The sequence below is a fragment of the Coffea eugenioides genome, chromosome 4 (genome assembly GCF_003713205.1).
Source record: "Coffea eugenioides isolate CCC68of chromosome 4, Ceug_1.0, whole genome shotgun sequence".
NCBI classification, from domain to species: Eukaryota; Viridiplantae; Streptophyta; class Magnoliopsida; order Gentianales; family Rubiaceae; genus Coffea; species Coffea eugenioides.
In genome coordinates this window covers 5,724,412-5,749,255 of record NC_040038.1, presented here as the reverse complement: position 1 = coordinate 5,749,255, position 24,844 = coordinate 5,724,412, and the positions used below count along the sequence as shown (strand labels likewise).

Below are 24,844 nucleotides of genomic sequence, written 5' to 3'. Positions count from 1 at the left end.
GCCCTTGATGTCCAAAATAACTTAAAAAAGAAACCTTTTTCACAAAATGACTACCCCCTCCAATTACTATTGAACAATATTATTATCAGCCAAATCAATTCGTATTCTTGACAAGGATGGATTTTTTTGGCTAATCCTAACCCGGCTGATATGTTACAATCAGGCGCCATCTTCAACAAAATTTTGCTCCAATTAAATGGAACGTGGACCCAATTACATTAAAAAAAAAATGTACATGTCCACCTGGGACCGACAACCCGATACAGGTCACGATGGCCAAATTTTACACCGCCTTATCGCCCAAGTAACAAAAATTGAAACCTTTTTTAACACAAAAAATTACTCCCCATCGCCCATCCCAAAAAGAACCAAAAAAAAAAAGAGAGAGAGAGAAGGCAACTAAGATAATGTGAATATGAGCCGCCAAAAATGAATTTTTTTTAACTCCTGAGAATTATTAACCAAGCTCCTCTTACTTGTTAACACCTCCGTCGGATTCCAGGGGCCCCACTTTCCGCTGCCTACACAGAACAGGCTCAAAGCCGAGAGTCAGCTCCAGCTCTACATCACTCCCATCGGCTGGCTCATCCGGCTTAACAAGCGACTCTTCCACCGTCTCCACGGAAGCACTGTCAGCATCCCCACACTCACCGCCCCGACTCGGCGGCTCAACATGCTGGCTCACTCCCGAGTCACGGCTCGGCGATCCCACAACCTCCTCCTCCTCCTCCTCTTTGTGAGACCAGCTCCACATAACTCGAGCCGCGTTATCCACATCAGGCGACTCCACCCTCACCTTCGGCTGCTTCACCCCGGCTCGCTTGAACTTGCCCTTACTACACTTCACCTTGTGAAGATCTCGCGCTGCTGAGCCAGCCGAGTTCTCGTCCTTGGACACGTGGCGAATATCACCCGCCTTGAGGGGTGGGCACACGGTGCATGCAGCCGAGTCGGCCGAAACTTGCGAAATCGGCGAGCCACTAAGAACGGCTTCAACTGCAGCTTGACAGAGATGCCAGTTCCCCGACCATAACAAGCCAGTCGAGCCGTATATCGGATTCACAATTCGCCCACATGCCTCGTATAACAAAGATCTAAATATCCCTGCAATAATCATCATAACATAGAAATATTTATACCACAAATCGGAAAATATATTACCACTTAAGGAATTCAAGCATTATTTCTCCTAATTTTTTGTTTAGGACCACACTTTATTTTGTTTAGGACAATTTACTTTACACTATAGCGTATTAAGGACTTGCGGGACTGAATTACTTTTGAATAAAGTTTGAATGGAAAAAGGGGGAAAAAAAAGAAGAGGAATTAGATTTAAAGGAAAAAAGGGGTGGTTCTTTAGCTGTTAATTTAATGGTATGAGATGGGATAGGAGGAGTACCGGGGCGGAGGTGATCAGGGCCAGCATTGATGAGGTTGAGGAGGCCGGCGCGGCCGTAAAACTTCGCAAGGAAGACGGTGGCGTTGGCCTGGGCTTCAGGGGACTTGATCCAATGAAGGCAAGGCTTGATGCTGCATTTTTCACTACAGCCTTTCCGGAGAACCCGGCATCCATTGCAGCTCATCCGCATGATTAATGGTTATGTCTATTTCCCTCTTCTTTTTTTTTTGTTCCTTGAATTTGAGTCTTTGGTGGGGTTCCAATTATGGAGGATTTTGTCTGGCTGGGGTGGACAGTGGAGGAAGGAAAGAGGAGATAATTGGGGAAAGAGGGGCTCTGGGAAACTGAGAGAAATTGAGATGGGTTTTTATTTATCTATGGGAGGGGAGAATTACGAAGTAGTGCCGTACTAATAAGAAGTGTACTGTAGCAATGGTGGGGGAGAAGGGGGACCGGGGGGAAGTGTGAGAGAACTTGTGGCAGCTGGCGCAAGTGGTTTTTACCAAGAGCAAGAAGTGGTTTCGTGGGGAAGCGTATTCTTAAGCTTCGCTGGTTTCCATTATTCAGGGAGAAGTTTTAAATCTGCTGGCTCCGCATGATTAATGGTTATGTCTATTTCCCTCTTCTTTTTTTTTTGTTCCTTGAATTTGAGTCTTTGGTGGGGTTCCAATTATGGAGGATTTTGTCTGGCTGGGGTGGACAGTGGAGGAAGGAAAGAGGAGATAATTGGGGAAAGAGGGGCTCTGGGAAACTGAGAGAAATTGAGATGGGTTTTTATTTATCTATGGGAGGGGAGAATTACGAAGTAGTGCCGTACTAATAAGAAGTGTACTGTAGCAATGGTGGGGGAGAAGGGGGACCGGGGGGAAGTGTGAGAGAACTTGTGGCAGCTGGCGCAAGTGGTTTTTACCAAGAGCAAGAAGTGGTTTCGTGGGGAAGCGTATTCTTAAGCTTCGCTGGTTTCCATTATTCAGGGGGAAGTTTTAAATCTGCTGGCTCTAGCTGCTGTTCTTCTGTGAATTTCTCATTTTGCCCTTCCCGTCGTTAGCTATAATTTGACTCATATTGGCTCTCTCTCCCAACGTTTTGTTTTTTTGAATGGACTGGTTCCATCATACTTTTACCTGTTCTTGCAACTTTCCTTCAACCATGAGAAAAAAGGTACAAGAGGTGAGACTTTAGTTGATCAATACGGATTCAACTCAATTACAAGAGAAAAAAAAAATGCATTAGCCGTTGTAATAATTCATTAGTGTTTATCAAGTACAAGGAACATTGCATTTTATGATTCTCAAGAAAAATGTTTGCCTTGAATTTAAATTAATAAGATCAAACTTGTCAACATCTATTTGGAATACAACTAAAAATTGGAGATAAATAGTTGAAAAATTGACTGAAAACCTTGTATTGTCGAAAAACTAGCCAACATCCCAATTTTTAAATTTATCTTCAGCAGGTTTGTTTGGATAGCAGATTATTTGGCCAAATATATTTGCTTACATCATTATTACAATTTTCAATACACTTTTTTATCTTCCCAATTACCTTTTTATCTCACATACATCACATCACAAAAAGTGCTACATGTTTTATCTGCATTGTGATTTGATTAAATTGACTATTTTTTCTTAGAAAAATGTAATATTCTATATTTATTTTACATCATGTAAGCAAAACTAGAAATTTGACAAATTCTTTTCCTTTTTTCTATGATCATGACGATATTTCTTCATATTTTTCTTGTTGTCAATACTTTAACTAACTATAGCACAATTGAAAATTCAAGTTTCCAATAACTGATAAAATTAAATTTTCTTGTAGTACATAGACATTCCATGCATGTTTAAGAGTTATAAATTTTCAAATTGTCATAGTTTAGTCAATTTTATCCAAAATTCCAATGAATTATGTACTAGTAGTTTAACCAATTAAAGGTCCATTTGAAGTTGTGGTGGGACTTATTAAAATCACTTTATCAGTACAGTTTTTGATCAAAATACTCATCGAGTGCTTAATTATATTGTTTAGATGTATACTTGCATAAGTATTTTTTAGTTGATAATGTGAAATTTTAAAATTTATTTATCTCTTCATTTGGTTCAAAATTTATAATAAAATTGTTAAAGTTAATTTTATATTTTTTTGGAAGACAAAAGTTGCTCTGAAAGTATCAATTTTGAATTAATATTAAAAGTGCTTTATTGATTAAAAAAAGCTCTTTCCTTAAATTCAAGAAATAATACTTGTTAAATACAAACACGTTAAAAGCGCTTTTATCTTTTAAAAGTACTTTTTTAAAAAAAAAAGTATCGCAGCCCGAATAGTCCGAAGCCTATCCAATCATTCACATCCCTCGCTAAGCCATCAAATTAGATGCAACTAGGCTCATATTATCACGAGTCCTAGGTTTATACTCTAATCCATCTATCATCTCCACTTTTGTAAAAACGAAATTGCCGTTGCCATCGAATGTCAAATTGGTCTTTTTAGAGCCCCAAACTTTAATCTACGTGGTCGGTGGCGAGAAGGTAATTCAGCGGTATCTGAAGGGTTGATACATAGAATCGCCATGCAAGTGGGTCCAAAACCATGGAAGCCGTAGATGGAACACGTGTTTCAGACGTCAGTTTTCAGGTCATGGCGGCTCGCCACATAATCTTGAAGCTTTTGTCTATAGTCCACGCGCCACTTCCGCATTCACCATCAAATATATATTTTGAACTACTACTACTTTTATCTTTTTAATTACCTTTTTTTTTAAAATATCTTTTTAATTATCATTAAACTCAAATAAATCACATTACAAAAAGTTAAAAAAAATGTACCTAAATTTTTTTAAAAATAATTTTCTATCATAATCACCCACATTTTTTTAATAAAAATTTATTAAAAATATAATATGCCCACATTTATTTTAGTTTTGGTGAGACTAAAATTAAACATCTAACAAACTACTTGTAACGTATTCATTCACGGCTTAAACTTGATGTAATATTTTTCAAGTTCTAGTAGGTCACAAAACTAAATAAGATGAAATTAAATTATACAGTACTAATTCTTAAGTTTATTGAGCTTAATTTAAAACCGCATATACAATATATGTTATAGTTTATGATCGAACTTCATATGCACAACTCACAAGATTATACCATATATACTACTTTAGCAATATCATATGTAAAGTTAATAAAACTTGTGTTTGGATTGCATTTTCCATGATTTTTCATGGAAAAATTACTGTAGCGATTTGATGTATGTGAGGAAAAAAGGTAATAGGGAAATGTGATCACGGAAAACGACGTAATTTTCCGATGGAAAATCACAATCCAAACAAGGTCTTAATTTCTTGTCAAATTGGCAAAAATATTTGACCAATTTAGTTAAACACATATATAATCAACTGCATAACAACTTCAATTTTGATCTAATGCAGCAACAAATATCCTCTGTAACCACCTATAAAACAAATCACTTGTAGTTCAACCACTAATATAGTAGTAATAACTAATAACAAAAGACACTTTGCTTTGGCTTGCTCCTTTCTTATCTGTTCTGTGGGAGTAAAAGGTGGACGGAGTAGGCGTGTGTGAAGGCGTTGGTGGGGAAAAGTCATGGACAACTCCCGGTTTTGTGGAATCCGTACACTGGTTTAGAGTGGGGCTGTGGGCGCCCTTTGTACTGGATCTCTGGTTTTCTCATCCATTCTTATCCGCAAACCCTGGAGGTGGGGGCAGCTGACTTCATTTTCTTCTCTTCTTCAACTTCCACTCAATTTCCTATTAATTTCCTTTCCATTTCTTCAGAGATACTATTGATGACTGCTGCAAGGCCCTTACATGTACAATTAAATTACATCTCACTGACTGTGTAAATGCACACTTCCATATTTATTACTGCATTCTTTGTATTTAGATTTTTTTCAAATCAATTTAACTTTTCCCAAAAAAAATTAATACGCAAAGATAATAATGATTTCTTGGTACAATTTTGTTTGGATAGGAGTTTATTTGGATGATTTATTTGAGATAATTATTGTAGCATTTTTTGTGATGTGATGTATGTGAGATAAAAAAAAATTAAAAAGATATAAAAGTCATTGAAATTTATGAAACAAATTATTTTATTTCAAATCATCTCGATCCAAACACACATATATGATACTTTCTTTGAGTTATTTATTAAAGAAAAGGGTTTCACTTGCAATAGTTGTCCATTAGGATTACTAGATTTAGAACTTTGACAGAATCTATTTGTTTTATTTTTGTTTTTTATATTGTATACTAAGACTTTTATGATACTATGTATGTGCAACAAGCAAAAAAAAAAAAAAAAAGTGGTTGAGATGCAGATCTAAGATTACAAATACCATTCGATTTGACAAAAATTAAAGTTTCTATTTACACAAATAAAATTTATTCTGAAAGAAAGTAAACATGCATAACTTTTTTTTAAAAAAAAAATAAGTGAAAATTTTTTAATATAAATCTTTCATTTACACTCCATCATCCTATCATCCAACCCATTCCTCTCTGCTAAATTCATCTAACTTCAACACGAATTAACCGGTAAAGTTCAACATGAATTTAACTTTGCTTACGAATTGACCCAGGGTTTGAATCTTACCTTAGATTTGAACCCTCATAACTCGCCTGGAATGGGTCGTGTGGGACCGCAATGCATTTTCTGCATTTTCTCGATTTGGTGTGTCGGTTCAGATTCATCAAAGTGATTTGAACTGGACACATAAAAAAAAGTTTACTTACTTATAAGTCTTATATATAAATGTGGTTAATCCTTCTTTTTTTTTTTTCTGGCCTTTATGTCTTCTCTGATGCGGGATGGGGGCCCGGGTGACCGGGGGCCTTGGAGCCGAGTAGAAGGTTACGGAGCAGGACAAATGGACACTCTTTAATGGGGAAGTCATGGTCCATTTTCAGTCTTTATCAGTATAAGTGGATGATCTGATCTATTAGAGCCAGTCAATAATGAAGTTATTTTCTATTTGATATGATGCATGAAACATCATGGTACAAATATTTGCAGAATTCTATGCATCAGTACAGCTAGCAAAGAAAATTCCAATTCTAAGACTTTGTTTTATGATCCCACTAGTTTGGATAACGATAAAGAAAGCCGATCAAATGTGTATTCTATTCTGTGAAAGCTTTAGTGCCCAATGTTTCTGTCTTCAGTTTTCTCCCTACTTTAACAATACGAAAGGCCACTTATTTTTAGAAATCTCACAAGCTGACAACGACATAGGACGAGTGCAAAAATCTACTCCCATGGTTGGAGGACTCGGGGCACGGACCTGCAACCGTCCCGAGCAATTTTAGTCATTATCAACTGCGCGTAACTTTCTTTGTACATCGTGTAATTTTTTTTTTACAGGATGTATTTTCACAACAGATAGTGATGGGCCCCACACTTGGCGCGGAAATCGAATTACATGGTATAATCTCAGCCGCATAAAATTTTGAGGGCAAACCTTGGCCCTTAACCGTGCAGGGACGGTCATAAATCCATGGTTGGAGTAGCGGCACAATTAAAATCATTGATGTTGATAAGATTGTTAGACATTGACTACAGATAAGTTTTTTTTTTTTAAATGTCAATTTGCACCTCTTTTGGACTGTTGGTGCAAATCTTTCATAATCTTCCCGAGTGACAGGCAAGGATGGCAACTGGGGGAAGTGAATAACTACACTCTCTAATTCCAAATTTGGCTGATACAATTCAAGAATGGATTGAAGGTTTCCATTCCTTCCGCTTGGTGAGTAGCATCTTCTCAATTCATGGTCCTCGTGCTTTCGTTGGAGCAGCATAGCAACTCGTACAACACAATAGAGCTTTCTAGCTTTTTGGTGACTAGTGGGAATTAGAGGATTTACTTAATTAACACAGAGTGTCCTCCACGGGTAGTTCACTCAGGACTAGTCGTCAGTTTTTACTGCAAAATCTCAGATTCGACTCCTGTGAGGTAACTTGCTAACATTCTTGGACGGGGCTCTGCTAGTCTTAGGGATTAGTTTGGCCAAATAAAGGCTTAGACACCCCTCAATGAAAAACGAAAAAAAATAGAGAGTATTTATTGTAAGTGGTTATGTGGTGCTCAAAAAGAGCTTTCTAACAACGGAGGCACTAAATCCACACGGTTCGATACTAAATTCATTCTCTGTACTTTTATTAGACATCCATGTCCTTGGCTCTTTATACTTTCGACCAAAACTTTTTATACTGTTGAAATTATTTTTCTATGTGAAAACAGGAAACAGTAATATCTTTTCTAAAGAAACAAAATTCATGCTCCAATTGACAGTCAATATTACAATATCGTCATGAAGATCAGGGCTTTATTGGAAAGAGACTGGAATTGCCCATGTTTAGCGTGAGGGTAACTCGTGTGCGGATCGCCTCAAAGTCGAGGATGGGTTGCAGCAATCTGCTGGTTTGGTGGTTGTTAGGATGCTCCTTTTGCACTCAGAAAACTATTAAGCTAAGATACATCGAGGGTCTCATCCGACTGGTTGTTGTTAAATGGGTCTTCAGACCCTCCATTGTATTGGGGAAAAAAAAAATCATAACCTAATCTTTGTGTTAGTTCTATGTAAAAATTCCATTCCTTGTATAATTCATCTAAGAACGGCCCAGTTTGGCAACTGAGTTTTTTGATTGTTTGTCTAAAATTTTACTGTAACTTATTGTAAAAGTTTTTAAAAAAATTTCTGAAATGTGTGTTTTTTTTAATATTTTGAAGTAGGGAAATTTGCCAAATTGGTCCCTAACATTTACCAAAAACACTTTTTTAGTCCTTTACATATAAAATCAGCCAGAATGGTCATTCACATTTAAATTGTGAGCCAATGTGGTCCTATTGCTCGTTTTTGCTTATTTCTCCGGCTAAAAATAGCACGCCCCTCTCACATGATCATATTTTTAGGGGCAAAATTGGAAACACATTTCATTACCCGTTGAAAGTAAAAGGAATGGACAACCACCAATATACACATTTCACCTTTGGCTCTCAAAGTTTCAAGAAACCCTAAATTGCATCCCCTGCCTTCGCCTTTTATTGAACTCCCCACTCCCCCCGAACTCCACACCCCCTTGCTGGCTAGCTCCATGAAAATGGTTATGATCAACTCATAGCTAGGTCTTATACAGGTAACTACCTCAAAAGGGCCCATACAACCTCAAACGCTGTCGTTTTCGGTCTTCACCTCCCCTCCAGGCTCCATCCACCTAATTCTTGATGTACTAATCCCATTTTTTGCACTAGAAATGGAAACAGAGGTCCAGTCCAATAGTTTTACCTATATGGGGCGAAGCTTCAGCGGCCTCAGCATCCACGATGGTTCTTCCTCAGCTTTCAGCGACTGCAACAGCGACAGATCCGGCGAATTCCCCACCGCTTCTTCCCAGAGCCGACGTCTACTTATCGCTTGCGCCTCCTCCGAAAACAACAACAACAGCTCCTCTGACGAACTGATCCGCCAGCTCGTCTCCGATCTTAATTCTCCATCCCCTGAAGACCAAAAACAAGCCACCTTGGAGCTCAGACTCCTCGCCAAAAACAAACCCGAGAATCGAATTAAGATTGCCGAGGCTGGCGCCATCAGACCATCATTAGCATTACATTTCCAAGTAATGCTTGTTAATTCGGGGATGCAATTTAGGGTTTCTTGAAACTTTGAGAGCCAAAGGTGAAATGTGTAGTTTGGTGGTTGTCCATTCATTTTACTTTCAACAGGTAATGAAATGTGTTTCCGGTTTTGCCCCTAAAAATATGACCATGTGAGAGGGGCGTGCTATTTTTAGCCGGAGAAATAAGCAAAAACAAGCAATAGGACCACATTGGCTCACAATTTAAATGTGAAGGACCATTCTGGCTGATTTTATATGTAAAGGACTAAAAAAGTGTTTTTGGTAAATGTTAGGGACCAATTTGGCAAATTTCCCTTTGAAGTATATAGTTTAAAAACTTTGAGAAATTTTTTGAGATTATTATAGTTAAAATTTTAAAAAAAGATTTTTCCATCAAGTTACTATAATTTATTCTTCTTTCCTTTATGACACACTACCTTTATTTTGTTAAATTGTTTTTTGTTCAACTAATTTTCACAAAGGTAATGCGACAGAATAACCCTTTTTTTTTTTTTTTGGCCTTGGGGTCCTGGGGTGGGCAGTAATAAGTACATATCAAAGACTAAGATGACTTTTCAGCAGCTGTAAAGGATATTCGAGAGCATGGAAACCCTGTTGCATCTTCAAACTTGACTTGGCCACAAACAAAAAAAAATCATCTATGGAACTTTTACAAATTACCAGCTATTCAATTAATTCAACTTCTTGTTTGGTTTTGCCGTCTCCTCGTGGTCAAGTCCTAAAAGAATTTATATATATATGTATACATGTAAAAGAGCTAAAAAATTTCCTGAAGTATCTCGACGGGTTGAATTGCGTAAGTTTGGAAAGCCTCGAGTTTAGATCATTTGGAGAGAGGAATGAATTGAGTGATTGTGGTCGAGTTCTAGTCCTCTCATTTACACTTGAAAAAAAAGGGTTAGATCATCTATCTACGATGGGGTTTGTTATTCAATGTGAAGCTTCGTTTACTTTAGGCACACGAAAATAAAGCTCGACCAACAATTAACCTTCGTTAAAGGCGACTCATTACAACTGATCCCACGGGTTCAGCAGCAGCAGAAGGATTGTCGACCAATTAATTCATTGTGAGTGAAATTTTACGAAACAAAAAACTAAGAATCTCTCCTAAATTAAAAAGAAAGATTGTTCTAAAATGATATTTTCATTAACAATAGCATCGAATTAACACTTTTTTTTTTTTTTGTTTAGAATTTTTGTAACGGTTGTTCAATGATATTTCTTAGTATACCTGAATAACACCTAATTCTTTAATATATGAATACTCCTTGCATTTCGACCGTTTTTAAAATTGAACCTCTGTTGGCCAAGCCCTTTTGTTTGTGGAAATTTTACAAAATTTGTGACTCTAAAACCTTCGTGTGTCATTATCACCTATATACAAACTAATTGATCACTCGTAAGGATACTTCGGGTTAAAAAGAGAAAAAAAAAAAGAAAAAGAAAAGACAAAGCTTCAACAAAAATATTCACCACAAAAATCCAATAAAGAATCTGGATCTCTCTCTTCCTATTCCCAAGCCTACGTACATGCCTCATTTCCATTTATTCTTTCAATTATTCAAGAGTTGCTTAGGTAGACGTATTGAATTAAAATTTTCCCTGCCAGCACACATGAATCAAGAATTTGCCTTATCAGTTATTACTAAAACGGGAATTAGAAAGACCCAAAAAAGGAAAAGAGGCGAAGCTAACTCAATTGATTTGAGACCACACCTGAGAGAGCTAAAAGATTGTTGATCGACTCCTGAATAAACGGAGAACGGACAGGATTGTAACCTTACAACGATAGAATACCAAGAGTTCACGGAAGACTTGAAAGAAATGCTTTAGAATTTTCCCTTACCAATAATTTTCACACCCCAAAAAAGTAAACGAGTAGTAGTGAGAAATAACTAGTATAATATTTACTAAAGAAAAAAATCTTCACATTTTGTTGCCTTTCTTAGCCTTGATGCCGCTGCATTTCTTCTCTGGTTCGTCCCATCTTCTTCTTATTCTCTACCAGCATTCATGAATGACCCTTTATTTGCATGCAATGTATTTTCGATTTGCATGGCCACATTGTTATGGATCTCTCTGATCATATTTCTTTTATTTTCAGAGTTGAACAGGTGATGACAAATTAGTGCACGTAAGCGAAATATTTCATGTTTTAACTTATTGATAGCGGGATGAGAACTTGCATGTTTACTGCATTTTGCACGTGTGGATTGTTACATTTGAAGCCCGTTTTGGTATGATGTTCAATATTTCTGCTCTAAATCTATACTGTGTTGGAGGTTGTCTGATTTCTGCAAAGCTGAGGCAGGGCAAGGACTCTATTCTTTAACTGTTATATCTTAGGGTTTTTGTTGGATCATTAGAATTTCTGCGCGTTAAATGTGGGCACAAGTGATCGAAATGCTTGTTTTGGTGCAATTTCTGAAATTTTTTATCTTTTCCATATCCATGTTGCAGATTCTGGTTTATCATTGTCCGGCAGACCTTGAGAAAGATTCAATTGATCGCTAGCTTTGTAATTTGCTAAATATCCTAATTGCAGGTTCATCTCCTAAGTTAGTTCCCCTCTTAATTTTGAGTATTGGGTTCTCACTTATCCCAATAAATCACATAAAAGAATGCCAGTACCAATTTTCACTTTGATTTCCCTCACTCTCAGACTCTTAAAAATTGATTGGACAAATCCATTGTTATATCAAATCATTTTGCCAAATACGGGCTATTGTTTTTCTAAGAAATGATGCTGAGATTTATTTTGCAGATAAAAATATGAAAATACGAAGACTAGCTTCAGCTCTCTTTCTGCTTTACTTGCTGAAAAATGACTTGCAAGCAATTAGTTGTGCATGGAAAATAAATATAGCCAGATTCAAGCTGCTACCGAGTAAAATTCCATATCATTTGTTTCTACACAAAGGCTAGCATGACTTTCTAATGAAACAGGTTTATTTTAGCAAATTCTCTTGAGTAGTTAATTTGAGCTGTGATTCTTTCTTATATTGTTTGTCCACAGAGTTGCATGACAATAATTTATGTTTCAGCTAAATTTTCTTGCAACCAGAAAAGTCTCGTGATTATTGTGAAATCTGGTTCACTATTCCATTACTAAATATGCTTTTCCCATGCCCTTTCTGGTGGTAATCAAAGGTCGTTTCCTTGCACGGTGCATTCATGCTACAGCTCGCATCTGAAAGAGGATAGGAACCCTGGCCTGCTGTCCTAAATTCCTCTGGAGAGCCAAGGATTATGATAGACTCAACAGCTCAACTATGTCTCTCAGTGCTGATGCTTTTGAGCCTATGTCAAAAAGTGATGGTGAGGCTGGGGCGGCATTTGCTTTCGTTCGTTAGAATACGTGCCTATCTCAATGATCACTGGACTGATCTTTTCTCCTTTTTGATTCCACAGCTAAGCAGAGGGCCATTCTTGTGGAATGGTTGAACAGTCTTCTTCCTAATTTAAGTTTGCCAATGAATGCCTCTGATGAAGAATTACGAGAAATCTTGGTTGATGGCACACTGTTATGCCAATTGTTGAACAAATTAAAACCTGGTTGTGTGACAGAGGTTGTCGTTTGTTGGATCTTCATCTGTAAAATTGCGAAGTTTATCAAATGGTTGTGTTCAAATGTTGATAATCTGCGTTGCATCGTTTACAGCATGGTGGTCCTGCTCAGTCTCCAGAGTCACGGTCTGAGAATGTCAAAAGGTTTTTAGCAACTATGGATCAAATGGGGTTGCCCAGATTCCAGTTATCAGACCTGGAAAAGGTAAACAAAATTCAGTTCTCAGTAAATAGTTTCATAAATGCAGAATGTAGTAGTATGATTTCTTACCCTGGCAACATTTATGTTCATCTGCTTCTTGCACTTCTTTTGCTCAATTGCATCTTCAACGCATCTAAATGGTACAGGGGTCCATGAAAATGGTGTTGGAGTGCCTTTTAACTCTCAGAGCACATTTTATGCCAAATGCAAGGGCACATCATCATTTTGGCGCACATTCAACCAATCAATTAGGAAGTGATGGAAGTACAAAATGGAAGTTGTTAGGGGACTGTTTTCGCAGTGGTCATGGTGTTCATAAATATTCTCCCTTTCAACATGCATCACACAGTCCAGTTATGGCAGGTATATTGCTACTTTTTACTCTCAAAAGAAGAATCATAACAAGACAAACTCATACTTGTTGCTTGTCAATCATGACAAACTGAATTCATATGCAATCATTTTCTTTTTATTCGTGATTTGTCTATGCTCCTTTTTTCTTTCGTTTCTTCAGAACCATCAGCGACAATGAAGCATCATGTCGGGCATAAGTTCCATGAGGTATTTCAGCTCAAACATGGGCGTTATGCAGATCTCCCTGCTTCCAAGATTTCTGAAATGATGAAATCAAACAGTTTGGATGTATGTCCTCTGGTCCTGCTTTTGTGAATTCTATGGACTGGATCTATACTCTGTAGAGAGACTTGTCACTACCAATGCATTTCGTGCTCTTATAGACAATTTCTGTTTCTGTTCTGTGCAGAATGCCCCAACTCAGTCACTTTTAAGTGTTGTAAACGGAATTCTAGATGAAAGCATTGAGCGGAAAAATGGGGAGATTCCTCAAGTAATCCTGATGAGTCCAAGCATTATTATCCTTTTCTCATGTACTTGGCAATCAACAAGATTTAACTCATCCCTATGGATTCTATTTGACAGCGAGTGGCAGGCCTTTTGAGGAAAGTTGTACAAGAGATTGAGCGGCGAATATCTACTCAAGGGGAACACTTGAAAACGGTAATGATTTGTGCATCTTTCTTGTGAACAGTTCTCATAAATTCAGCAATATGGTTAACTAACCTCTTTATATAACCTGCAGCAAAACAATCTTTTCAAGGCCCGAGAGGAGAAGTACCAGTCTAGGATTAGAGTACTTGAAGCCCTTGCAACTGGGAGTAATCAAGAGTCACAGGTAGTCATTCTTGCACTGCGAGTTTGCAGTTCCTAAATTTTGCTGAAATTTGGTCCTTTGTCTACCAAAGTTTCTCTGCTGCAGATTGTTACGCCCCAGCTACATCATGTTACGCCCCAGCTACATCATATTAAGGTATAACTTCCATTTTCTATGGTTCGGCATTGTCTACCACTCTTCTTGTAAGTGTGATTGTTTTCTTTTGGTTCATATGTGTGAGTCTGTTTCTGCTAGACCTCAATTTCTTTTAGCTGCCAACCATGCCACCCTGCGCTTGGCAGATTCAAAAGAATCTGTTCTCTTAGTGATGGAAGCATGTTGAATCTACTGTTAGTCCAACAATTTAAAGCACTAAAATGTAATTTGTAATGTTCTTCTTTGTTAATGAAGGGCATTGATATTTTAATGCTGATTATTTATCTGTTTTCAACAGATCCATTTCCTCATTTATGGATTTTTTGAAAAGACATGGTTTATTTTTTATGCTGTAACTTATGTAATAGATCAACGGCTTCTTCGCCCTCCATAAGGAATGCTTTTGCTATTTTTAAATGCTTCACTGTCCGTTTTCACACTAGAATGAGCAGAGCAAAATAGAAGAGAAAAGGAATGTAGAAGAAAAAAGGAATGTCGAGGAGCAGGACCTGGTTAAAACGATAAAAGAGAAGGATGATTTCAGTCATGAAATCACAGCTTTGAAGCAAGAGCTAGAAGTATCGAGGAAAATGCACGAGGAACATTGCTTACAAATGGAAACAGAAGGTAGAGGAGTTCAACAAGAATTAGAGAAGAAGTTGAAGGAGGTCATGAACTTTCTAGCAGAGTCAAGAAATAGGGTGAAGGAACTTGAGGCGTTATCTGAATCAAAATCTTTGGGATGGACCAAGAAAGAGCACATATACCAAATATTTACAGAATTCCAACTTGGCGCACTGCGTGTATGCCTCAGTTTGTGCTATTTATCTTTTCTCTAGCTTTCTGACTTGGGTGTTATGTTTGACCTGATCTAACGCCAATATTCAGGAACTCAGGTTTGCTTCGCAGTCAATCAAGCAAGAAATTGTGAAAACACAAAAAAGCTACTCAGAGGAATTTAATGTCTTAGGTCCCTACTCTGAGAACACCTCTCTCTACTTTCGGGATTATATTTTGGTTGTTTAAAGTGACAAGTCATGAATTGACCTCATGGTTAACAATTAACTGCAGGAATGAATGTCAAAGCTATGCAGAAAGCAGCTCAAAGCTATTATGCAATGCTGGCTGAAAATCAAAAGCTACACAATGAGCTCCAAGAGCTAAAAGGTTCTATATCAATATTATGAACTTGTAGGTTCTAAATACACATCGATCGTATTCTTTAGTTTCTTCTGCTCTTTAAACATGAACAGGAAATATCAGAGTTTATTGTCGTACAAGGCCATTTCTCCCGGGTCAGAGAGAAAAGCAGTCAACCATTGAATATGTTGGTGAAAATGGAGAACTCATTATTGTAAATCCTGCCAAACAAGGAAAAGAAAGTCGTCGTTCATTCAAATTCAACAAGGTTTACAGTCAAGCTGCTACACAAGGTTTTGATTCTATTTATGTTCTTTGGTATGCTTTACAGAACAGTTTCATGCAGGATTAAGCTATTTGCTTCTATATTTTTGTTCTAGTACATAGGCCAAAACAACATGGAAATTCACTGTTTTTTCCCCCAATGGCAGCTGAAGTATTTTCAGATACGCAGCCATTAATACAATCAGTTTTGGATGGATATAATGTGTGCATATTCGCTTATGGCCAGACTGGATCAGGGAAAACCTATACTATGGTATGAATATTTTGATCAGTTTCTGTCTACAGTGCATATGCTTCATTGTGGTCTGCGTCGCTGAAATATCATATCTACTTCCAGACTGGACCTGATAAAGCATCTGAAGATGAATGGGGTGTTAACTACCGAGCCTTAAACAATCTGTTCCAAACTTCTCAGAATAGAGAGCACGCATTTTCTTACGAAATTTCTGTTCAGATGGTGGAAATATATAACGAGCAAGTCCGTGACTTACTCTCAAGTGATACTTCCCAAAAGAGATATCCTTCATTATATGCTGGAATATTTTATCTTGCTTTAGGATGATAATTATTTTGAGACCATGTTGTAGCTTGATCTTGAGTCCTCTTTCATGCTTTAACTATAAGTGCATTCTCCCAATAAAGTCGTAGTAAAATAATTGTGCTCCAAGCTATACAATAACACCACTTTTGGAGCAGAAATTGCAACCTTTTTTTCACGTAAATCTTTATTACAATGAAGTGCTTTTGAATTGCATAATAGCAATTTTCTTTTGGTTTTCCTTTATTTGCACACACTTGGGATTTTGTCAGGCTCCCAACCAAATGGGTTAGCGGTCCCAGATGCAACCATGTACCCAGTTAAAGCGACATCTGATGTATTGCACCTGATGGATGTTGGACTGAAGAATAGAGCTAAAGGTTCCACAGCACTAAACGAAAGAAGCAGTCGATCACACAGGTTATTTACTACCATGTTAAAGTTCCTTAATTATTTTTCTCATGTTATTGTCAGCGTTTTAACTGGCATGCCATTTACACAGCATCCTGAGTATACATGCTCGTGGGGTAGATCAGAAAACCCGATCTTCTATGCAGAGTAGTCTTCATCTAGTGGATCTTGCGGGAAGTGAAAGAGTAGACCGCAGTGAAGTCACAGGTGATAGATTAAAGGAGGCACAACACATAAACAAATCATTGTCTGCCCTTGGAGATGTCATCTCTGCTTTGGCACAAAAGAGTCCTCATATTCCATATAGAAATAGCAAGCTCACTCAAGTCCTTCAGGGCTCGTTGGGTATGTTATTTTTTGTCAATGTAATATTGCCTCATATGAGCGAAAATGGATCTAATTCACAGCTTTTTTTTTAGGGGTATATAAAAGCTAAGCAAATGCTCTATGCGTTGTTGTTTCAGCCTCCAAGTTACTTTACGGACTTTCTGCATCTGGTTGGAACATTTGCAGATAAGCTTAGGTTCAAGTATACATGGAGTAGTATCACTTGGTTCACGTTGCTTTAGTATTTTGTCATGTTTAAACATGCATTGGATGAAAACTTAGTTGGCTGGCATGGTATGACACAAGTATAGTACTTCATGTGAAACTCAGTAAAACTCCTTAGCATTTTCTGCCATAGGACTTTAGGCAGCAAAAAGCTCAGATGGTTTTTTGGGAGATAAAGTCCTCGAAGGGGATGATTCCTCTTTTCCTCGTATCTTTGGTCTTGCAAGTACGTTTCTTGTGCATTCCTTGTCTAAATGTGCATAGGCCTCCACACTAATTACTTTCCCTCCATACCCCTCTTCAACCAACGAAACTAAAAGTGGCTGACAATTTATTATCTGTCTTAGTATAAACACTGTACTATGTGACAGAATTTTGTAATTTTCAGTATAAGAAACATTGGGGTGCATTTCGTGGGCAATTGGATTACTACAATGACCGGAAAAGTGAAATGCATTTCATTCATTCTTTTTTCTTTTTTTTTTTTTCCATTTTTGTGATGCAGGTGGAAATGCGAAGACTCTCATGTTTGTGCAACTTAACCCTGAAGTTAATTCTTATTCAGAAACTCTAAGTACCTTGAAATTTGCTGAAAGGGCATCTGGAGTTGAGCTAGGTGCTGCTAAAAGCAGCAAAGATGGCAGGGATGTTAGGGAATTGATGGAGCAGGTAGTGTTTATTCTCTTTCTTCCAATTCATATAGAGAATATGAAATTCTAAGATTTTTTTTTTTTTGACTGGTTTTCATGTGTGTTAGGAAATTCTTGTTTTCATAAAGGATTTCAATTGTATACTGTTGCATGGACAATTCTAAAAAGAAATCCAGTTGAAAAAGTATAACTGGACTGTTGGCTGCGTTGATGAAAACAAACAACTACAGACGTTGAAATCATAGAAGTCACTTATAAAGAAATTTGTGTATTTTAGTTTCTAGTCTCTCCTATTTTCGAGTAACTTTGATATTCTTGGAGATAACTTTTCATATATGCGGATTCCGAATGTTGCAGGTTGCATCCCTAAAAGACACAATTGCGAAGAAAGACGAGGAAATTGAGAGATTACAACTCCTCAAGGATCTCAAAAATGTGTACGCTGGAGCCAATAATGATGCAAATTCACTGAGGTATGGGACTCCTCAACGAAGCATGAAATTATCTGGTGAGGAAGGCTCAGGACTAATAGAGAAAGCAGCTTCTGATGAAGATAACTCAGAGGGTAGTGATAAACATTCTTTAGATAGTTCCAAACCAATGATTTTAGAGATATAAAAAAGAATCCCCCCCCAGCAATCCAAGACTGCTGGAGGGTTAATATAGGTCAACATTTTTCTGCTGAGGCTGAGACCTTGGAACCCAGCAGTGCAGATAATTTGCAAAGAAAGACTGATATGTCTGATATTTGTGTTTCTTTGGGCACAGAAACTGATGGCTCAGTGGAAAGAAGTCCCCTTGCTGAAGGAGCAAGGCGATCTGAGAATATTGATAAGTAAGTATATAATTAACTAGCCAATTCAATATTTCATCTTGTTTTCTCAGAACCTTCATAATACGCGTAACGATTTTAGTGCTTTCTCCTATTCTAAACGAGACAATATAATTAGTCTTTATACGTTTTTATCTTACAGTTTACTGAAAGCATCCATGTAACAAACTACTAGGAGTAACATTTACTGTTTATGCATATGCCTGAAGTTCTTTTTCAAGTAATTGAGGATATGGTGTTGTAAATTGTCTAACGTTAAACCACTGATAGTAGAACGAACACTCTCCTTCCTTCACCCCTTATTTTCTGAAATATTAAAGCCAGAGTACCTTGCCATCATTCTTGTTCTTTTGTTCCTTGCTATAACTTTTCACAGCTAATGAAGAATTCTGCCACTTTTCGGACATTCGGGAAAAGACCACTTTGATTCGATCAGATTAAGTCATGCTTTAACCATGTGGTTTAGGCTTTCATACCACTTAAATAGGTCAAGGGACTATGTTACCTTAGCTTTACTACTTCTGCAGTCATGCAGCGGCGATCAGGTATTTGACTGGCTCCGGATCTTTGATCATTTGTTCTCAAAATCATCTTTTGCAGATTGAAAATAGTAGTTAGATCACCTAGAGCAGGAGAAAAATCACCAAAGGAGTCTCCAAGAGTCTCAACTGGTACGCACAATGGTGCTCTATAGATTGCACTGCTATGCTTTTTGCATGAATGGAATGAGCTTCATTTCTGCTGATGTTTCTTTTGAGACTTTCTCTGCATTTACTCAGGATTGAAGAAATCAGCCAGTGGAGCCAATTTATCACCTAAACCTCCCACTCCCAGAAGGTGGCAATGAGAGGAAGCAATTTTACAAAATTTCAATTTGATTCAAATGTACAGTTTGGTCACTAACCTTTTAACTTTTTTATGCCTTTGATGAAGAATCCTTGGCCAGTGCCTTGTGCTGGCAGTTTTGCATCTCTTATTTTTAGTTAGGACGTTCAGCTCAGATTGTAAGGTTCATAAAAGCTGTAGGACTCCTTTCTCTTTCTCTTTCTCTCCAAGTATACATAACAATGCTAGCAAAGGAGTTGTTACAAGAAAGCTCTACATTTATTAATATATCAAGATAAACATTTTCTTAGTTCTGATGCCCAGAGAGTTCAATTTATGTACTCCACTTTCATCGCTGCATGCATTCTGAGTAAAACAGAATGTGCAAAAGTTGTAAAGTAAGCAACTCATATCGGAATAAGCATTTCTTGAGTAATACTTTGTCGTGCAGCGGAATTTGAAATCCCATAAAGTTTCTGCAAAAATTAACATACAAAAGGATTACGAAATCCTTTAATGCTTCCTAAACAATAATATCTCGTGAAAGTTGAGAACTCGTGTGTTTTACTCTAGAACTATTAAAACTAGAAATAGAAATCTCCCTTCTTGTGACGAAATCATAATAAGTTGAGTGAATCTTATATACACTGACTGGCAGTGTATATATTATCGCCGTTAGTTTCAAATTCAAATTTTATATAACATTTACTCATCCAAGATTAATCTTAATACGTTTCTATTTAGCGATTAGCTAGGTGGAGCATAGTAATTAATGACGACGAGGCAAGAGACAAGACAACTTGAGTTTAGAATCTTCGCTACCGAATCCAATATAAGATTCGAACTTTTCGCTCTCTTAGCATTAACCGGCAATGCATACATATTATCAATATATAAAAGATTATTCTTAATACGTTTCTATTTAGTCGTTTGTTTATATACAGTGTATATATATATATATATATATATTAAAAAAAGGCTGATTAGCTAGATGGAGCATAGTGATTAGTTGAGTTAAGAATCTCCATCAACGAATCCAATATAAGATTTGGACTTTCACTCAACTAGCGGAGAAAAGAGAGTACCAAGGGAGAGCCCCCCTATTTATTGGAAATGGACATGGTCCAAATCCTAGACCATTTCTTAGTCCCCGGACTCTTTTATTAGTGGTCTGTCTGCTAGGTGGTGGCCAACCACCAGCAAAGCCAGCCTAGCAATTAGTCAGCATTCAAGTCCTCCCAACTAAATTTATACATTAACACGTAGCACCATACCCCACTGTCCCCAATCTTTACAAAACATTACAAAATTCGGACATATGGAAAAGGTTATTGTACTGCTAATAAAACAAACAAGAGAGAACAAAATTCGTCCACGTAGTCTCCAATGTTTCCCTTCACCCGAAGAAGAAAAAAAAAAAATATCCCACCTGCTTTTGGACAATTTGGCATCTCCCACCTCCTTTCCACCAATTTAAAAAAATCTCTTGATACTTTGGGACCTCCATACTTTATATATCTACACTTTATATAAAGAGAAGAAAAGAGAGAGATGAGAATTTGCGATAAAACATTTTTTTCATTTTATATACTTTCAATTTTATCCTTGCTAAAATCACTTATTATTTTACTATCTAAATATGAATTGTTGAAATATCTACCTATAATTATTTTTAATCATAATTAATTTAAACACATCTTAACAAAAATTACTGTAAAACCATCATCATTTGAAGGGAGTAAAAAAAATTAAAATATCACAATTTGCTTTAATAATGAAAATTTTATATAAAATTTATCAGATCATATGTGGCTTGTAGCACTAGCACTAATAATTCAATCACTTCCTAGTAGAGAGTAGACTAGAGTAGGAGTGGCGAAGATAACGCCACAGAATGAGCTTTTGAGAGCTAGGCAACGTAAAAACAAATCAATAATAAAATTGTCAAGAGCAAAAGTTTTTTTTTTTTTTTTTTTTTTTTTTTTTGTCAAGAGCAAAAGTTGAACAAGCAAATACTAGCCGACCCCACTGACATTACTATCAACAATAATAATAATATTTTTATTAAGCTGAGCATTGCAGTAGAACCACGTGATACCATACCACGCATGATTTGTACAGATTAATTAACAATTGTAACATGCCCACCCAAAAAAAAAAAAAAAAAAAAGAAAATTGAAGGTTAAAATTCCCAGGAACTTGATAAAAAGACCATCATCTCCTCGCCTTCGAATCACAATTACAATGAAGGACAAGAAAGAAGGCAAACTTTTTCATCAATTACAAAAGTTTCTCTAGTGCTTTCTTACTCCAAAGAGCCAAATTCATGGCCTAAAAGCACAAAACCTAAAAATCATCATAAGCAAAGAGAAGCATGAAATTGCCATATCTTCTCTTTGCTTTTTTATTGTTGTTTCCTCGGATCAACTTCCTCATTACATATTCACATTCACTCTCCTTTTTTTTTTCTTAACCTCCTCTATTTACAAAACTAAACAAAACAATAATTTCTTCCTCATCAATCCCCTCTCCCTCACTCTCACTCTCTCCCTTTTTTTTTTTAACCTTTGACATATGGGCTAAAAATCTTCTCTACACCTGTTGTTATAATCATAATGTTATGTTTCGAGGCAAAAACAGGGCTTTCAATTTTTCTCTTTTTTTTTAGGCCATCACAGCAGAAATGCCGCGACAGTTGAAGCCCTCAATTCTCACCGGAGCTGGCTGATTCCCACATTTCACGCGGCCAGATGATCCTCCTCCGCTGTTTTTTCGCGACGGCGGCGAAGCTGACGATCCCATTGGAGGAGATGATAGTGGACTCATCTTCCCAGTCCCAAATTGTTCATCTTGGATTAAAGGATTTGAGGCTCTAACCGGTGGTGATCCATTGAAAAATGGAGGAGATGAAGCCACCTGAAAATTGGGCTTCTCAGCTCCAGCTCCATAATTACCCTTTGAAAAAAAAAAAAATCAAATTCAAAATCTTGATCAAGATGCCCAGCCCACACATATCAAGGTCAAAACATTTATTCATTTAACAAATGCTTTGAGTTTGAGGAATCTAAACAACAATACTAATACTATACTATCAGAGCAGCTAATTTTGATACTTAATTAAAATTGAAACAGCCAAACCAATGATGCAGACTATATACGGCCCGCTTAGGATTCCCTAAAGAAATTATTTTAAAAGGGCTCAAAATAATTTTCAGGGAAAAACTTTACATAAGTGCTGTACTTGATGGGGAAAAAAAATAGATGATAAAAGAAACACTCTCTTATTTTTTTTTTCCCTAAAACGTAAAAAAGAAACAAATCAGAAAAATCCCATCAAAATCCTTTTAAAGAGAATTTAAAAATCATAACACGGAGAACTAGTCCTTACGTAGAAAATAAGAACAGAATTCTACCTTTGCAAGAATTATGTCCAGAAGCTCTGATCCTGCCCTTGACTCGCAGCTCTCCATCTGTTGATTACTGTAACATGAACCAAAAAAACAAAATAGTGAAAAAAAAATTAAGATATTAGAAGAAACCAAACCAATATCAACAAAAAACTTTACAGCCAACAAAAAATGAAGAAAAAAGAAATGAGAAAGGCAAAGAACATAGTACTTGGTATGAACAATTCTGGAGGGTCTGACATTTATGGGGTCATTATTAACAAGTCGACGAGGCTTAGGACATACGACGCCGTTTGAACAGGCAGCAGCCATAGACGACGAAGAAGAAGAGTTGAAGAAAGAGTCTCCTCCAACTCCAACATAATTACTCATTCCCAAACCCAATCCCAATCCCACCAAGGCTGCCTTCTGCTGCTGGCTTGGATATGCACACCTATTCATCTTTCTACTTTCAGTCTATTTTCTCCTTCACAGATCCAAGCCTATGCAAAACAAAAACATGTTCACGAATCCCACAAAAATTAGTCATGCCCAGATAAAAAAGAAATGAATTCCAGAAATGATACAGAAATTGGGAGAAAATAATAACAATTAAATACTATTTTTAGTATAAAATAAAAGTGGGAAAATAACCGGCTTTAAAAGAGAGAAAGGGAGAGAGAGGCGGACCTTGGTGGTGGGTCGTGTGGTGGGAAGAGGAGAGAGAGAGCGAGATGGGCAAAGGAAGGCTAGGCTGAGAGAGAGAGACTAGGGAGACGGGGAGAGATTTTTGGTGGGACGAACGAAGAAGAGGGAGGGATAAGAAAATGGGTGGGCTGGCTATTCATAGACGGGACGGGACGGAGCACAGGCTCCAGGGTGTGATGACTGATGAGGACAAATGTGGATGGATTGGTACGGCAAACATTTTTGTGATTCGTTCTGTGATGCACGTGCACGTTTTCTGAGTCAGCCAATTTTCCCTCTTCTTTTGCTCCCTTTTTGTTTTTTATAATTTGGAGTGATGATTATCTAGAAATTTTTTTTTTTGTATTGGTATTTACTTTAACATTTTTGTGACGGGTAATAGAAGGTGGTAAAAAAAAATAAATTTTTAACAAAATAACTTTATTCAAACGAAATCATTGCTTAAGAAATTGAGTGAGAAAATTAACGATTTGAGTTGAGTCTAATTGGTACGAAAATTTTATCTTGTGTTGAGTTTGGTTTGGCTTGAAGTAGTGCAGCATAAGTGCAGTTATCCTTCTCCTAATTTTTTTTGTTGCCTTACCATTAGATTTTGCTACTTATCTCTGTGAAAAATTCTTTTGTTATTTTGACATAACTAAGAATCTGAGAATATAAAGTGGACTAAATGGAATATTTTATTGTTATGGAATTTTTAAATATTTTATTGGGGTTTTTTTTTAAACCATAGTGTTCATTAAGCATTATTTTTAAAAGGTTAAGTTCAAAGTGATTTGTATTAAAGTTGTTCATTCACTTGCAAGTTAAATTGTATTTCATCGGGTAAATATGATGGAGTAGTTCAATTGGTTATATTAGTATTATCATATAGGGCAGGATTTTTTCCCCTAATTTGATTACAGTTCTAAAATAAATATATTTTTTTAATTATCTTTCGATCTTATATATATCACATTAAAAAAATATTATATTTTACATATACCACATTACAAAAACGTTATTGTATCATTTTTTTTTAACAAATCATCTATAATAATCTACTATTCAAGGCATGAGATTACTAGAGGTTCCGTAATGAAAAATGGGGAATCGCCAAATCTTTCTTATCAAATTAAGGGATTGGTCGCCTTCCTTAAACATAAAGATGGCTTGTTCTTTTCTCATCATTAGATAAAGTAAAACTCCACACGCTGGTGTCAAGTTTCTATCGTCCAGATAAGATTCCATACCTGGAGGCCATGAAACACAGAACCAACACCCGTTTTGCGTCACTTTTTACTTTCCACATTAAGGTTTGCCTATTGCAGATGAAGTTGACTCGATCAAGATTGGAACTCAAGATCAGCACGAAACCCCA

General features: G+C 36.8%; 3 protein-coding genes across 3 annotated transcripts; 1 reads left to right on the top strand and 2 right to left on the bottom strand.

Moving 5' to 3' along the window:
* Window positions 1–361: 361 nt before the first annotated feature.
* LOC113768520 (LOB domain-containing protein 40-like) lies at window positions 362–2,288 on the bottom strand. Its single transcript, XM_027312920.1, has 2 exons — window positions 1,400–2,288; window positions 362–1,104 (listed from the first exon to the last, which is right to left on the bottom strand). The coding sequence occupies exons 1-2, from the start codon at window positions 1,587–1,589 to the stop codon at window positions 473–475; spliced, it is 822 nt and encodes a 273-aa protein (XP_027168721.1). The 5' UTR covers window positions 1,590–2,288; the 3' UTR covers window positions 362–472.
* Window positions 2,289–12,336: 10,048 nt separating this feature from the next.
* Window positions 12,337–19,415, top strand: LOC113767985 (kinesin-like protein KIN-14K). The gene is made up of 21 exons (XM_027312194.1): window positions 12,337–12,382; window positions 12,476–12,633; window positions 12,726–12,836; window positions 12,980–13,196; window positions 13,348–13,475; window positions 13,597–13,680; window positions 13,773–13,850; window positions 13,933–14,046; window positions 14,628–14,963; window positions 15,049–15,130; window positions 15,232–15,327; window positions 15,414–15,593; window positions 15,732–15,838; window positions 15,923–16,082; window positions 16,417–16,543; window positions 16,626–16,879; window positions 17,592–17,755; window positions 18,094–18,301; window positions 18,505–18,571; window positions 19,169–19,239; window positions 19,348–19,415. The coding sequence occupies exons 1-21, from the start codon at window positions 12,337–12,339 to the stop codon at window positions 19,413–19,415; spliced, it is 2,856 nt and encodes a 951-aa protein (XP_027167995.1).
* A 2,012-nt stretch (window positions 19,416–21,427) lies between these two features.
* Window positions 21,428–23,606, bottom strand: LOC113767862. The gene is made up of 4 exons (XM_027312066.1): window positions 23,470–23,606; window positions 23,012–23,282; window positions 22,807–22,873; window positions 21,428–22,348 (listed from the first exon to the last, which is right to left on the bottom strand). Exons 2-4 carry the CDS (start codon window positions 23,239–23,241, stop codon window positions 22,058–22,060), a joined length of 588 nt encoding a protein of 195 aa, XP_027167867.1. The 5' UTR covers window positions 23,242–23,282; window positions 23,470–23,606; the 3' UTR covers window positions 21,428–22,057.
* Between the last annotated feature and the right edge of the window lie 1,238 nt (window positions 23,607–24,844).

Bases quoted from the DNA above. Each gene is read 5' to 3' on its own strand.
- LOC113768520 (XM_027312920.1), bottom strand. From the start codon at position 1,589: ATGCGGATGAGCTGCAATGGATGCCGGGTTCTCCGGAAAGGCTGTAGT. The intron at 1,105-1,399 runs GTACTCCTCCTA...TGATTATTGCAG, and splicing joins CCCTGATCACCTCCGCCCCG to GGATATTTAGATCTTTGTTA.
- LOC113767985 (XM_027312194.1), top strand. From the start codon at position 12,337: ATGTCTCTCAGTGCTGATGCTTTTGAGCCTATGTCAAAAAGTGATG. The intron at 13,476-13,596 runs GTATGTCCTCTG...TGTTCTGTGCAG, and splicing joins TGAAATCAAACAGTTTGGAT to AATGCCCCAACTCAGTCACT. The intron at 15,328-15,413 runs GTTCTATATCAA...AAACATGAACAG, and splicing joins TGAGCTCCAAGAGCTAAAAG to GAAATATCAGAGTTTATTGT.
- LOC113767862 (XM_027312066.1), bottom strand. From the start codon at position 23,241: ATGAATAGGTGTGCATATCCAAGCCAGCAGCAGAAGGCAGCCTTGGTG. The intron at 22,874-23,011 runs GTACTATGTTCT...TTCATGTTACAG, and splicing joins TCCAGAATTGTTCATACCAA to TAATCAACAGATGGAGAGCT. The intron at 22,349-22,806 runs GTAGAATTCTGT...TTTTTTTCAAAG, and splicing joins TGGACATAATTCTTGCAAAG to GGTAATTATGGAGCTGGAGC.